The sequence below is a fragment of the Protopterus annectens genome, chromosome 5.part0 (genome assembly GCF_019279795.1).
Source record: "Protopterus annectens isolate FY-2018-M chromosome 5.part0, PAN1.0, whole genome shotgun sequence".
NCBI lineage: Eukaryota > Metazoa > Chordata > Ceratodontiformes > Protopteridae > Protopterus > Protopterus annectens.
In genome coordinates, this window is record NC_056735.1 from 256,054,185 (window position 1) to 256,070,779 (window position 16,595).

The 16,595-nt window shown below is 40.0% G+C and overlaps 1 protein-coding gene across 1 annotated transcript in view; it reads left to right on the plus strand.

Moving 5' to 3' along the window:
* The window catches only part of TIMM10B (translocase of inner mitochondrial membrane 10B), a 253,997-nt gene that overhangs the window by 94,208 nt on the left and 143,194 nt on the right, over window positions 1-16,595 (plus strand). Inside the window, exon 2 of the mRNA XM_044072223.1 lies at window positions 5,047-5,133. Coding sequence (XP_043928158.1) covers window positions 5,107-5,133 — 27 coding nt within the window. The 5' untranslated portion in view covers window positions 5,047-5,106. The remainder of the gene's footprint in view (window positions 1-5,046; window positions 5,134-16,595) is intronic.

Sequence of the window (16,595 nt, forward strand, 5' to 3'; positions counted from 1 at the left end):
TCTGCAGCTTCTTTTTGACCCTGCATTGGATTTAAGCAGGTAATCTGAGAATGAGTGAATAAATTAGTTCAGTGATTCTTCCAGGTGCAAACTGATGGCTTCTTTGGTCCCATAAATATATATGCTGCTTCTGTGTTTCAGCTGACTGCTTTTTCAAACATTGTGTAAATGCTGTGCGTCATCTACTGAGGAGCTGGTATCTTGGCTTTAACAGTCACAATGTCTGGCATCACTCTTGTCAGTTGGGCTTTCACCTGTCATTTGAGTAACTGACAGATCATTTGCCTTTAAGAGACTTGCAGGGTCAGGTTTCAGGTTGGTAGATATTGCAGCTACTTTGTCATTTATAGTTTGATAGTGATTTGGTGATGTCAAGCCTGATTTAGAGCTGCTCTTAAACTGTATGGTTTAAAATGGCCATCTCATGAAACCATATTATAAAAAACCTAATCTAAAATATATCTTGTAATATAGATTCATAGAATCATTGGTTCATAGATTACTACTAAGCTAACTGCACTTGTGAGCCATTTTAAGCATAGCCAATTATCCCTTGTGAGACTCAAACCCTGGACCTTGTGCTTGTAAGGCAAACACCTTAACCATTAGGCCACTCTCCCAACCATGCATTTAATTTTTTTTCAGAGCTGTCCCTGCCACGTGTTTATAATATGTAAAATCGCATTTCAGATTGCAGCCATTCTCATTTGCAACATCTGTGGTATCTCCAGGTTGTGCGTTTTGCTGTGGTGTGTTTCTGTATTACTATGCATGCTGTGTTTTGACAGTCCTGGATATTGCAATTATATTTTTATTTCAGAACCCAAACTACATCTGTAGGTTCAAAGGTTTTTATGTATGTACCACTCTTTTATTTATGTTGCATTGTTCTTCTCTAGTTTATAATAACTCATCAAGCAGCGATCATCTTGCTGGAAGATTTTGGTTGTTACTGTGTAATTTGTTTATTCCACATATCCTGGCTCACAGCTTGGTTACATTCAGTCTGTCTAGGACGTTATTTAGCTTCAGCCCACAGTTTTACTTTTTATTGAATTATGTTTTATATATGGATTATTATCAGGCTTCTTTTGTTTAGTTTTGTATTCCTGATTTGATTTTAATGATGTATTGTATTGTGTTTGTCTGTATAGTGCTAAAGTTCATAAACATTTTAATGCAGTTAACTGTTGTAAGCATTAGTTAGACAAATGCATATGAATTAATTGATTATCAGCAATGTCTAGCAGGAAGGTACCATTTTCAGTGGAATCCTATGGAGGCATCTCCAGCACAGTTAACAGCAACAACAAGAAAAAAACAAACAGCTGTAGGCATTATATGCTTAGTATTGCATTGCAGTTTTAGTATGCATTGAGGCACTTTAGTTATAAAAGTGCCACAATGTATTTTCCACCACATCTTACCAAAACTATGCGGGTGTTTCCTCGGTGAAAAGCTTTGTAAACTTTGTATTAGGAATATACCCACATCATTTTACTGAATCCCTTACTAGTGTTATTTGAGGGATCGTGTGTAGTGTGTCCATATACTTTAAGGGATGTGGACCTCCACATGTATTGTAGTGCATCCATTAAAGTTTATGCATGTACTCGCATAGGTTCATAGGAGACTAGGTTAACAGTTTAAGAACCCTTACAAGCCTAGCCAGTCTAACCCAATTTAACCCGATATATGATCCCAAAGGGCAAGAGGATGCCGTGGATGTGGGCCTGTGCCTTGAATATTTTACAGATTGTCCCTGTCCATAAGAGACGTAGGCACTACCCTAGGTGTGAATTTGTGATTCCCCATCCATTGATCCAACCTGAGTTTGAAGAGGGCCAGGGAAGGGCTGTGCTTTAATGTCAGTAGGAAGCCTTGTTCCAAACATATCTGTTTCTCCAGCCTGTTTCGTTTGAGTCACTGACTAAGTTTAGATCCCTAGATCGGGTGATCCTCATGCTGTTTGACTTTTGGATGTGTAGTAGCTCCAGCATGGCTTTATTTGTGAGTGCCTTTAAGGTTACGCAAAGGCCACCCCTTAATAGTCAGTAGGAGACAGAGTAAAGGGATAGGGCTTTTAGTCTATCCGCATAGAACATGTTTACACCATGTATTTTCTCTGTGACAAACCTCTATATTCATGCACATGCGCGCGCACACACACACACATGCACACCTCATTCTTTTAATTTCTACAGTTTGCAGTTGCACTCAGGTGGCTCATCCATGTGGACAAAACTTCAGCTGTACAGCATCTAGCTGAGGCTTGGGTATCCTCACATTCACCAAGAGTGTCTCCTGAGGGGCAGCTACAGAGCAAGATTACGACCACACACCCAGTGAAGACGTCTGGCTCTAGAACCATTGCTGTGTATAGAAGTAAGACCAGCTATATATAGCCTGTAGTTTTCAACGTTCCGCTCAAGCTCAGTCTCCTTCGCCATGAGTGAGGTGGCATTGTATTTCTCGAGAACCATTTTCCATTGCTAGGGTCTGTTCCATCTTAATTTGTCCCACTCCGATCTGCCACATTAGAGGCATCACACTTGGCCCCCACCCTTTACCTTGCGAGTGGTGACCCTATATGGCAGCTCTTTGCATCTTTTTCAGGCTTAGTCTGATCTGTCAGGGTAAATCACTTAACTACCATTCATTCCTAAGCAAAAAACATACCCACTCTTTGCTCAGTAGGTGGATCGCAGCATGTCTTTTCCAGGTGAGGGCCTTAGATTCTTTCTGAACTTGAACCATGGGAGTCAAAATTTATGGATTACTATTGTGAGGTCCCTCCTCTTCAACCAGTATATTCTTGGTAACCTATTGGGAATACACAGCTTTCCAATAACATAGCTCTAAGGTTCATAGGAGTATGCAAGCATCTCCTCCATGAGAAGGTCACAATCTGTTGAGGATGTGGGATCCGAGATCTTACTTTATAATGTTAATTTGTCTAATATGGTGTTGTATTACTATTTTTCCAGTGGATGTTGAGGCATGCCATGCAGAGCTGTGCTTTCATTCTTAAGAATGCAAACAATTCAGTAACTTCATTTCTTTAATTTGCTACATTTAGGAGTTATCTAACATTCTTTAAAGCATGTTAATTGTACTTTATTTTTTCTTGTATCTCTCTATTTATTTATGAAATTTTATCTTGTGCATTGTGTATGCTAAAACCTCACTATCTTATGTTCCAGTCTTACGACTTAAATAACTAGAAATTGCTCTAAATGGAGGAGAAAAGTAAACTGCAGTTTTATACGTGATTAAGCATTCACTAAATCAACAAGAAAATGGGAATCCATCTTTGGGATGGGAGTGGGAAAATAATTTGTTGAAGTGCAGAATGACAGTTTACTGATTTGAGGAAAATTGTTGATGACGTGTGTGTGTGTGTGTGTGTTTGTGTGTGTGTGTGTGTGTGTGTGTGTGTGTGTGTGTGTGTGTCTGTATATGTATGTGCGTATTTAAGATGCTTTGCAAAGTGGATGCCAAGAGTTGTCTCAGAGTGGGGAGCTTAACACTCCAAGATTAGGCAGAAAAATACTTTTTGGTATGGGCAAAATGATCAAAGTAGCTACTAGGTTCTGTATTTACCTTCTATGGAAAGGAATGAAATGTGTCCCATCTCCCTACTGCTGTAGTGCTGACATCCACCAGGGTTGTCTCTTGAGGAGCAGCTCAAGAGCAGGACTGAGACCACGCCCCCAGTGAAAAAGTCTGTTTCCAGAACAATGTTGTCATCAGCATTAGTTTTAAGTCTGTAAGTTACATTTTATTTTGGATGTTTCTTTTCCATATCTTTTCTTCCATTCCCACACTGACCGTCAGCACTACACACCCATGAGTGATCATCTCTTTCATCTCCTCTTCTAATGGCTGCAAGAGAGCTAGCTCATAGTAGGCTGTTTTCTGGGAAGGTTGAGTATTTTTGAGCCCTAACGTCCTCCTCCTCTTGGAGATGATAGGTTTTGCTTCAGAAACTGGGGCCTGAAGTACAGAGTCCACTGGCTGACGTGTGCTTTAGTGCACTCACCATTCTCTTTGCAATGCGGAGAACTGTTAGATCAGGCACCTGTGGCTTACTTGTTTCCCCTGACATTTTTATTTATTTGTTTAACGTTTTTTTTTTTTAACTAGGAAAGTCCGACTGGGGCAAAGCCCATTTTCAGCAGGCTCCCTGTGAGAAACACTCCAGATGCATGTCTTTGGAATGTGGGGAGGAAACCGGAGCACCTGGAGGAAATCAACGAGAATGCAGGGAGGGCATGCAGACCCAACACAGAAGGCACCCCAGCCAAGAATCAAACCAGAAAACCTCTTGATATGAGGTGACAATGCTAACCGTTGCACCACTGCGCCACCCATCTCCTCCTGCTATACCACCTTAAGGCCTCATTTGGGGTTGGGTGGTGGGGCAAAGGAGAACTCTTCAGGCCCCAGTATTTTACAGTACTTTGGATGAGTCTTTAGACCTAAGCTCCATCTGCTTGAGTTGGTGGTAGTTCAGGTGGCTGTAGAAGATCCCACAGCACTTCTTGAAAAGAGTAGAGGACATTCCCCAGTGCCCTGGCCAAATTTCCCCTAGTCAGTATGAGTATCACCTTGGTTTTCCCCTGAAAAGAGGCCACTAGTCTTTTGGGACTAATCCATTCAACACATAATAAATAAATAAACAAGGTTTAGCTGTTGTAACATTGCACAAAGGTCAGCAGTAATTTGCAGTAGTTAAAAACTTGAGCCAGTGCACTATTTTCTATGGTAAAATGTTAAGGTCAGAAAATTTCCATTTCATTTATTATGTACTGCGACTGGTGCTTCAAATGTAAAGAGTTTGTACATTAGTGTTTAGAGTTTGTCATCAAGAGCAGTAACCATTTTATTATTATTATTATTATTATGATTTAATGAATGTGACAATAACCTGTACTTGAGTTTCATGACTTCATGATAAATAGGTTATTAATTTGAGTTCTGCAGTAGATTTTGAAGAGAGGTCTATTTTTCCTGGATTTATTTGTACCTATATTTTGTCTGTAGCTGTAGTTCCCTCTGGTGTTTTCATTGAAGATCTTGTTCAGCTGGGTTGTCTTAAGCAGCATGGAGCCAGAACAGCAGCTACGAAATGTAAGTAAAAGTTATATTGAGAATATGTGGCATTCTTGTTTCTTGTAAACCAGATTCTTGGTATGATGTTATATAATACTTCTGTGCAAGAAGAGTTCTCCAGTGTGTTGATTTCCAATGTAGGAATGGGTAACTGTATGCTTAGCTATAGGATGTAATTGCAAATCAAAATGGCTAGCAGTGACCAAAAAAAAAAAGCTCGGAGCTTGTGACTCAGTGCAAGTTGTTTGCACTTGCCATTATATGGGTATCTGCCCCCAAGGAGTAATTAAAAAAAAAAAACACCAAGGCAAGGCTGGCTCACCAATAGCTCAGAATTAACATGCAGGGTTCGCTAGTGTCCAAAGTAAAAGAACACAGTGGGAATAGCTGTAATTGGCTTATTCAGCTACAGCTATTCTCATGCCTTTTTCCTTCTGGACTTGCTATTTAATGACCTTCATTGGCCATGGAAGATGCACACAGGTGGATTATATCTTATGTAGAAGGGCCAGTCTGAAGGAGATTGGAGACTGTAAAGTGGTGGCAGGGGAAATTGTAGTTAGGCAGCATAGGATGGTGGTTTGTAGGATGACATTGTTGATCAAGAAGAGGAGGATGAGTGTGAGGGCAGCACCAAGGATCAAATGGTGGAAATTGAAAAAGGGTAATTGTGAGGTGATGTTCAGGGAAGAGTTAAGACGGGCACTGAGTGGCAGTGAAGAGTTACCGAATAGCTGGGTAACTACAGCAGAGCTAGTAAGAGAGATGGCTAGAAAAGTGCTTGGTGTGACATCTGGAAAGAGGAAGGAGGACAAGGAGACCTGGTGGTGGAATGAAGTACAGGAGACTATACAGAGAAAGAGGTTGGTGAAGAAGTGGGATTGTCGGAGAGATGAAGAAAGTAGACAAGAGTGTAAGGAGATGAGGTGCATGGCAAAGACAGAGGTGGTGAAGGCTAAGGATAAGGCATATGAAGAGTTGTATAAAAGGTTGGACACTATGGAGGGAGAAAAGGACTTTGTACCGATTGGCTAGACAGAGGGACCAAGCTAGTAAAGATGTGCAGCAGGTAAGGGTGATAAAGGATAATGAGGGAAACATACTCACAAGTGAGGAGAGTGTGTTGAGCAGATGGAAAGAGTACTTTGAGGGGCTGATGAATGAAGAGAATGATGTACGGATAGTGAATCATGAAGTGCAGTGGATTAGCGAGGAGGAAGTAAGGATAGCTATGAGGAGGATGAAGAACGGAAAGGCTGTTGGTCCAGTTGACATACCTGTGGAAGCATGGAGGTGTTTAGGTGAAATGGCAGTGGAGTTTTTAACTAGATTGTTTAATGAAATCTTGGAAAGTGAGAGGATGCCTGAGGAATGGAGAAAAAGTGTTTTGGTACCGATTTTTAAGAATAAGGGTGATGTGCAGAGCTGTAGTAACTACAGAGGGATTAAATTGATCAGCCACATCATGAAGTTATGGGAAAGAGTAGTGGAAGCTAGGTTAAGAAGGGAGGTGATGATTAGTGATCAGCAGTATGGTTTCATGCCAGGAAAGAGCACTACAGATGCAATGTTTGCTCTGAGAGTGTTGATGGAGAAGTACAGAGAAGGTTAGAAGGAGTTGCATTGTGTCTTTGTGGATTTAGAGAAAGCATATGACAGGGTGCCTAGAGAGGAGTTGTGGTATTGTATGAGGAAGTCGGGAGTGTAAAATAAGTATGTAAGAGTGGTACAGGATATGTACGAGGGTAGTGTGACAGCGGTGAGGTCTGCGGTGGGAGTGACGGATGCATTTAAGTTGGAGGTGGGATTACATCAAGGATCAGCTCTGAGCCCTTTCTTATTTGCAATGGTGATGGATAGGTTGACAGACGAGATCAGACAGGAGTCCCCGTGAACTATGATGTTTGCAGATGACATTGTGATCTGTAGTGAGAGTAGGGAACAGGTGGAGGAGACCCTGGAGAGGTGGAGATGTGCTCTAGAGAGAAGAGGAATGAAGGTCAGCAGGACTAAGACAAAATATGTGTGTGTGAATGAGAGAGGGGGTAGAGGAATGGTGAGGATGCAGGGAGTAGAGATGACGAAGGTGGATGAGTTTAAATACTTGGAATCAACAGTTCAGAGTAATGGTGAGTGTAGAAGAGTGGTGAAGAAGAGAGTGCAGGCAGGATGGAGTGGGTGGAGAAGAGTGTCAGGAGTGATTTGTGACAGACTAGTACCAGTAAGAGTGAAAGGGAAGGTCTACAAGAGGATAGTGAGACCAGCTATGTTATATGGGTTGGAGACGGTGGTATTGACAAAAAGGCAGGAGTCGGAGCTTGACATGGCAGAGTTGAAGATGTTAAGATTTGCACTAGGTGTGACGAGGATGGACAGGATTAGGAATAAGTATATTAGAGGGTCAGCCCAGGTTGGAAGGTTTGGAGACAAAGCCAGAGAGGCAAGATTACATTGGTTTGGACATGTGCTGAGGAGGGATTCAGAGTATATTGGAAAAAGGATGCTAAGGATGAAGCTGCCAGGTAATAGGAAAAGAGGAAGGCCTAAGATAAGGTTTATGGATGTGGTGAGAGAGGACATGCAGGTGGTTGGTGTGACAGAGCAAGATAAAGAGGACAGGAAGAAATGGAAACAGTTGATCTGCTGTGGCAACTAACGGGGCCAGCCAAAAGAAGAAGACTGGCCATGGACCTAGCCTGTTGTCATCACAGTGTCCGGTTGCTGGGGGCAGTCGTTCTTTCTTTGAGAGATGACTACATTGTGTCTTTTGGTTTAGCACAGCTGTCCAAACCCTAGTTTTAATAACTTATGAGAGTCCCATTTGGAGCATTTCTTGTGAATTGCACTGTGTGATAATGAGGACAGAGAATTATAGGCTGCAGTGGGGTGTGTGTGTTTGTGTGTGAGAGTGAGAGAGGAGAGAGAACCTGACCACTAAGCTGCAAAATGATTTCAAGATAAACAACTTTGCAACTAGCTAAATACCTGAAAAATCATTTTTGTAGAGGTCTCCTGAATCCCTCAGCATAGGCTGTGCCCTCCAATCCTACTACTTCTGTCTCCAAGATCAATATACTTCGGAATAGGGTGAATTATTTGAGCAATAGTAGTTATGAGCTTTGTATATAGTCAAAAAAAGTTAAAACATTTGTTTTGTCGATTTAGAATGTCAAGCACATCTAAACATTTTCTTAGTGCCATGCAGAGCCAGATCTAGCATAAGATTCCCTAGCATCTGTCTAGGGCTGTGTGGAAGTTAGCGGCCTCATTGGTTGTCAGGAAATCTATTTATTAAACTTGGCTAATTGCCAAAGAATTATCAAGGTATAAAGAGGTAATCAGCCTGTACACTTCACATATATCTGGCCAGTCATCAAGTCAGCACCTCCTTTAGTATGTAGTTCGCTAAACATATCATACAATAAGAAGGACCCCAGTGGTTCCTAACTAAAAAGATCACATACCTAAATTCCCGAACTACCAAGAGATGTTGGAAGCTCTAAGAGGCCCCTTTATTTAGTGTCTTTTAAACTGTTGTATTTCTACAAGTCCAATATAGCTTCATAGCTAAGTACTAGGCAAGCTGCCCTTGCAGGGCATTTTAAGCCTAGCCAAGTTCCCTTTTAGTGGTCAAAGTAACTTATTCCATTTGCTTATAGATTGGCCTTGCCCATCCCATGGTTGATTAATTCTATATTAACCCTAATGAAAATCACTGGGATATTATCATAGATACTTTGAAGGGACCCATGCATGGGATAAAGCATTTAGGAGCCACATCTGTCCATTAGTAGCACAAGGGGCAGTCCTGGGGTAAATTTTCTGTTTTCCATCCATAGATCTAAGTTGCAGTTGAAAATGGACAGGGGTGGACTGTTTTATGTGGATGGGGATTCTGTTGATTCTGTTCCATAATAGCGATATCTTCTATGAAATATACCTGTCCCACCAGACCTTTCTGTTTATGTTGAAAAAGAGGTTTAGATCCCTAGACTGAGCATTTCTGATGCCATTTGACTTGGTGATGTTCAGTAAATCCATCATTAATAGATCAGGGGATGCCTTGTATGCCAAACATAGGTAATCGGTTAGCAGTCCATAGGATACTTAGTGATAGGGCTTTGAATTGGTTCATTTAAGGTATGGTGTTTAGGCCTTGGATCCTTTTAGTAAGGTATATCTCTGTGGATGTTCCAGTTGTTGTATGTGTCTGGACAGATACATGCCAAAGGGGGCATTATATTCAATGATTGGCTTAATGAGGGATGAGTAAAGGGGGACAGTGACATCCATATATCTAGACACAATTCCTTTGTTTCTAAGTTATGTATTATAGAAGGACTTGCTTATAACAGACGTGTTGGTCAAACGTTAGGTCGCTGTGCACATAAGTTCCCAAATCCCAAACAATTGAATCAACTCTTAGGGGAGTATTGTCAGTGTGGTAGTTCCCTAGGGTAGATGACCTCTGAAACAAAACAATAAAGCATTTTTGGCATTTAGTTTCAGACCATGATTTTGACACTAGTTATTTATTTGAGATAAACCATCCTGCAGGATGGCTAAGTCATTTGAGGATTCAGGGACTGCTTCTAGCTTGCAGTCATCTGCAAACTAAGTCATTCAGGGCCCTTTTTATTGACTTTTACTTCAGAAAAGTAGATGCCAAACAGGAGAGGTCCTAGCACAGAACCTAGCATCTCCACAGTACTAGAACCAGGGACCTAATATTTTACCAAAAGGTTAAAGAAACATGGTACAATGACAGGTTTATAACCCTGTTCCACACAAACCTTTAGAGTAAACTTCCTCTGCTTGTTAAGCAGTGCAACTCCGTATCTTCTTTAAACATAACCCAGATGACTGGATGGGTATCCACACATGTATTCTGGGATTAACTAGTATGGCCCTCTTAGAAAAGGAGGTGCTAACTGAAGGGAGGGTACTGGCAAGGCATGAATGTTCATTAGACTCAGTGGCCATGGAATATCTATGAATCTGTTGATCACTGTTGCCAGTCAGGGTCGATGTCAAGATGGACAACAAGGAGCTTTGTCATTGTGTTCTTTTTTTTTTTTTCAGAACTAAACCTCAAACGATGAAACAGCAGTCAGTCAACAACAAAAACTGCAAAGGGAAAGCCACAAAATTCTGAGAGATCACAATTCCATGTTCAGTTATTCACTAGTGTTTGTGGTGGTAGCCTTGGCTGTCTGACCTTGTCACTCCAGCAGTAACCCATTTTCTCCTTCAGTGTGTAATCTTCCTTTCCATCATTTTCTGTTTAATAAACCTGAAGAAAGCATCAGTAGGTTGGATTGGGCTGTGATCAAACATAAAAAGGAAACGTCAGAAATGATGCAAGTACACTGATGATAAAGCTGAATTAGTACATGCATGATAAGCACCAACAGTGTGGAGTTAATTGTTAAGCTTTACAGAACTGCATCCTAAGGTGGTTAAGGGAAATAAACAACATTGCTAGATGAAATCCTGTACCAGGCCCTTCAGCCTACAAGACCAGACCCATCCTGTCTGCAGTGTTCTTCACTTAATTCATAGGTATTCCAAGACCACAGAATCTTTTGACCCTTCACACTTAGCCAGTACTCTCCCTCAGGTCACAAGTACATGGCAACATTTTAGAAGCTTATCACCGGAAAATGAGTCTTTTCAAAGAACTGTGTGCAGAATAAGTAGCACACTTTTTCTGCATCCTCCTATTTCTTTTTTGCTTTCCTGGCTACCTCACAAAGTAGAAGATATGTTGCATTTTGTTTAGCATTAATGATCTAAGTAGTACATTTCTTAATCATCCCAAATGCTGAGTCGGGAAGAACTTGATGAACCTATTTGGTGGCAGAGATGGTGGAAGAGCATGGGAAGATATTTATTTTACCTCATGTTGTATCTACTTGTTGATTGTGAAAGCAAGGAGCCAGAGTTCAACATTTATCTTAGATTGAGTGTCTGATAATAAACCAGTTTACCCTCAAATGCTAAACACCGTCTGTAGAACACCGAACACTATGAAATCTCAGAGACTGAACCTGTCTGGTAAATGCCAACTGTACATTGTCTGCATAGTGTTTGTGTTAAGGAAAAGTTGATTTTAAATGTAGTCTTTCAGGTTGGGATTAAGATTAGGGTTGAGTTTACTACACATGAGGAAGGATAGAGGGGGGGGGGCTTTGCTCTCTGCAGCAGCTTATCCATGTGCTAACCCTAACCCCAGTCCTGCCCCCCCCCACTGCCTTTTTCCAATGCTAACCCTATATATGTATGTATGTGTGTTAAGATATATACATACTCATAATCAATCTATGTTTTTTCAGCACAAGTTGTTTGGCAAAACAGATTGTCAACAGTTGTACAATGATCACAAAAGAGGTGGAAAAATACAGTGAACCAGACACAACCAGTAATCCAAAAAATCACTCAGTAGGCACACTGGTCTCAATGAAGGCCAAGTCACAACACGAAAATCCACTTAAAATATTTTAATAACAGCAACTTGGCATCCACAGATTGAGCGCTTTCTTTCCACTAAGGGAACTTCATCAGAATACCAAAACCCAAGTTGCACACATTTTTATAGTAACATTCATAACCTTTTCTTCAGGGCAGGGATGATAGATTAATGCTCATTCAGCCCTGGTGGAGAACATGCTTCCATTTTTAACTGCCACATGAGCTCCTTATACTCAAGGTTTGTTTCCCAGTCACTGCCTCTTTCATGTTTTTTAACCTGTTCTAGGACCCCAAACCTAAATCTAGATCCTGAACATATTCGGGAATGCTTGAACAAGACATATGTATCTTTACCCTCACTGATGTCATAATTGTGTTCGTAGATTCTCTGCTTAGGTTTTCTTTCTGTCTTTCCCACGTAGTAAGACAAACAGAAGGTGCAGAATGCCACATAAACCACCCCCATAGAGTTACAATTATAGTAACCTCTAGCTTTTAGTTTGCCCACCGAATTCCAATAGCTCAGTTCATCCATATTAGCTATATATGGGCATTGGGGGCACATACCACACGAGTGAGTACCAATCCTTTTTTCCCCTAGCATGGATGTACGCAGTCCCTTCAAAATAATTTTTCAAATTGTAGCCCCTTCTCAAACTAATTTTCAAATTCCTAGAAAATAATTCTAGGATATTGGGTATCTTGGAAAACATCTCCCAATACCTCAGTACAATATCCTTCATCCAACATGTATTCCTATGGTAGTCAATAACAAAAAAGGTTTCCCTAGGACCACCATCCACCAGATTACTTCCCTGGACTGTATTTGTATTTGATGGATTGAGTAGTAAGCTCATTTGGGCATTAGTATTAACACTACCAACATCTCCAGATAAAATTGGGCATACTCATGTGGTATGTGCCCCCAATGCCCGTATATAGCTAATATAGATGAATTGAGCTATTGGAATTCGGTGGGCAAACTAAAAGCTAGAGGTTACTATAATTGTAACTCTACGGGGATGGTTTGTGACATTCTGCACCTTCTGTTTGTCTTACTACGTGGGAAAGACAGAAAGGAAACTTGGGCAGAGAGTGTACAAACATAATTATGACATCAGTAAGGGTAAAGATGCCAATGCCTTGTTCAAGCATTCCCTAATATCTTCGGGATCTAGCTTTAGATTTTGGGTCCTAGAACAGGTTAAAAAACCTGAAAGAGGCGGTGATTGGGAAACAAACCTTGAGTATAAGGAGCTCATGTAGCAGTTAAAAAATTGAAGAATGTTTTCTACCAGGGCTGAAAGAATCATCCATGTCTTGAAGAAAAGAGCTTTAATTTGCTGAGTGGTAAATATTACTATAAAAATAAGTGTAACTTGGATTTTGGTATTCTTATGAAGTTCCCTTAGTGGAAAGAAAGCGCTCAATCTGTGGATACCAAGTTGCCTTTATTAAAATATTTTAAGTAGATTTTCGTGTTGACTTGGCCTTCATTCAGACCAGTTGTGCAATGGTGCACAGTCACCTGGGTTGGAGACTGTGCGATCTCAGAGTTTGAATAAATAAGTAGCAGTGGGAGGCACAGGGAGCTTGCAGTCCTGGAAAAAATACATTTTAAGATTTGTGTGCTGTGACACTATCCTCTGGGCATATGCAGAGATATGTTTTTTTGTACACTTGCATGTTAATGTTAATACCGTTGATGTTTGGGAATTTCAGTGATTGTGAATAAAATGCGTGTATGCTCGTTCTCTGTAGGAAAGCCACATCTCCTAGAGGTGTTTGTCATGGTGATGTTAGACATTGTAGCATAACCTAGCACTTTTTGACTAGGACACATTTCAATTCAGGAACTGCTCTTATTAATTTCTTGTTACCATTACTTTCTTTTAACATTTATTTTCAAAGTAAGTTTGCCTCCACACTTGATTGGGGATGAAGAGAAAATAGTGCAACTCATTCCAAGATACCCTGTTATCTGGGTTTATTTCTGTGAGCTAACTCTTGGCAAGACAGTAGTGAAGAGACCTGGAATTTCCTGAACGTTGTTTTTTTTATCATTATTGCGTGATTAGGACAGTAGGCAAAAAAAGTCTCTAGTAATTACTTTGTCTTCTTGTGTTTTCTGGCTCTAGGTTGTCTCTGTTTTAGAAAGGTTTGTGCATGGAGGTGCATAAAGATGTTAGACTGGCATTCCAGAGTAACAGTGGGAGGAATACATTTGTAGCTGGCCCAGTCTTTTAGTTCATGACATTTAGTTTGAGAGTTTATTTAGCTTTATGGTATTGGGTTACGCTGTCAGTTGTAATGGACACCATATACATTTGCTGTGCTGCCCTTTATCCTTTTAATTGGCATGAATGTAGTAAACAGCTTCTTATGGTTTTATGTATACATTTTATCAGCATTGTTTTATTCTCTATGTTCTGTTTACATTTACCATATCCCCTACTGTTACCATGATTAATGAGTGAGAGAATGTTTAACCCTACTGTAGGATATTAATGTCAAGATTAAATACTTAATCAAATCTCTTCTGCATAATGTACCTCCGTTGTATGATAATTTGTTTGGGTTATTTTCACAGCACTGTAAAGCCATTTATCAAGTGTACAAGCAATTTCAACAGAGAAAGGTGTTAGCCTGAATGGCAAGAAGTAGTTTTAAATTTGTCATTCAAGACAACTTTCTCGCCTTACAAGGTGATGGCCTTCCTACTGAACTACAAAGCTTTAAGCCTTGCTCAACCCCACATCATTGGACAGATGGCATCCTCCATTTGAAATATAGGAGCTGAGCAGAGGTACATCTACAGATATCATAAATCTTCTTCAGGGGTTCTGCACATTAATGGCATATCATGTCTTTTTAGCCGATACCTATTTCCTTTTTTAAAGATTTTCTGTTAATTGTTATTTGTAGCGGCAAAACTCAGCTAACCTAACCTGGGTTCCTATGTCTTGGCACAGCAGTATACTGATAATAGAATAAAGGCTGAGGTAAACATACAGACAAAAATATAGTTGATGCCATTTGAAGTATCTGTTAATAATAGCAGAGTTGACCAAAGAGAATCAGCTCGTGGCAACGTTTTAGGTGTTATTCACTGAGTAGTAGAACTCTGATTTTGAACAAATTGATGTACATCAGAGTTGATTCTGGCACAGCCCTGATGTTTTTCTTTCTTTGTTATAGTAAATTGAAACAAAACATGAACAGCCAATTTTCTTGCATTTGTTAAAAAAAGAAGTCTTTATACAGTGATGCTAGCAAAATATCAGAATGCATTCATTAAAATATTGCAGATCGGATTACATCAGAAATATAATAGAATTGTCTTTTTTGAAATCTTTCATGGATTTCTAGACAAACAGAAATAAACTGCAGCATACTAACTCAACGGTTAATGATTCTGCTTCATAGATTTAAGGTCTGTTCATGATTGACCTCTGTCATTGTGTAGTGTCCCCATGTCTTCATGAGTTTTCTCTGGGTACTCCATTTAACTGTCACCTTGAAAAATGTGCTGGTTGGCTACATTAAATTGTCCATACATGTATAGATATGTAGAAGATGCATATAGACATAAGTATATATCATTTACCTTTGCCCTTGTGGCCTCAATCAGGACCAAAAAGGCATGAAATCCAAGTTCTGTACAATGTGGCACACGCAGTGTACACTAAGATTATGTATCGAGATGTATCCGTATTTGTAATTGGTCACGTTTAATACACTTTAAGATATGCTAAGCATAAAGGAGTCCGATTTATTTATTGACATTTGATTACCAGGAAAGTCAGACTGGGTAGAAGCTCATTTTCAGCAGAGCCCCGGGATGAAAAGCTCCAGGTAAATGAGAGTTACTTAGAACATATGTCAAGCATTCTGTGTCATTACCAGTAAGGAATCACTTGAAATGCTTGGTTGTATTTGGAGAGAAATGTAAGTAGGTTTTATTTGTGTGTGTGTTTATATTTAACAAAAAAAATTCTCCGTGAACAGTTGATAAATTAAGTGGCACTGTAAGCAAATATTCAGTTTAATGGCACATCAGATACTCTCTTAGTAAATGTGAGTTTCAAGGGAATAGCAGCTTACCATTACTCATTTTGAGTCTGTTTTCAGTGTAAGGGCTTTTTTTTTTTCAGCTAAATTATATAAATGTTTTTGTTATAAATTTATAAATAACATTTTAAAATCAAAATCTCTGTAATCACTGTCAGTGTAAAGAACAAAGTAGTGTATGCATTGAGTAATTTAAACATCGGTTTACAGTAGCTGGGGGAAAAACATCCAAATGAAGGGATGTTGATATGTTTGGGCAGGGTTTTGGTCTATTACCCTGCATAGGGCCCTGTTTGACCATACCCCATCTCTGTACATAGTAAGAACAGCATATTGAAGATGTTGCCTGATAATCTTAGATGAAAACGAGAATCATTAGGGGCAACTACGTCCACAGTTTCTTTACAGCTACCTAACAATGCTGTCAGTGGAGCAGCTGTCAGGCAAAACTTTTTGGTGACATGTCTGGGTCAGGCATTGTACTTTGCTGAATGTTACCCTGACATTTCAACCACTGTCCCTCTTAAAGAAACTAAACTAGTAGAATGTATTGCTAAATATCCCTTCAGTGTTGTCTCCTCTTACACTCTGTCACTATCTCCATCATAGAGCAGAGCCTGCTATCAGTACATCTGACCTCGATACTGCAGGAACTCTGCCACAAGTCCCTATTCCTACAAGTTTACTGAGAATTTTGTTATTGTATAAAAACCTGCAGTCACTACGTCTGGCATCAGTACTGCAGGAGCTCTGCCCCAAAGCCCTTCTCCTACAAGTTTATTGAAAATTTTGTCATTGTATAATATAAGCACATTCATCATGAAGAACCTTTACAGCCAGTAAAGGCAAATAATAAACTGATTGCTCTCAGTTATAATATGACCTGAGGGATGGGATGGCCACTGTTGTAGAATCCATTGCTAACAGCCAGTCCCCAA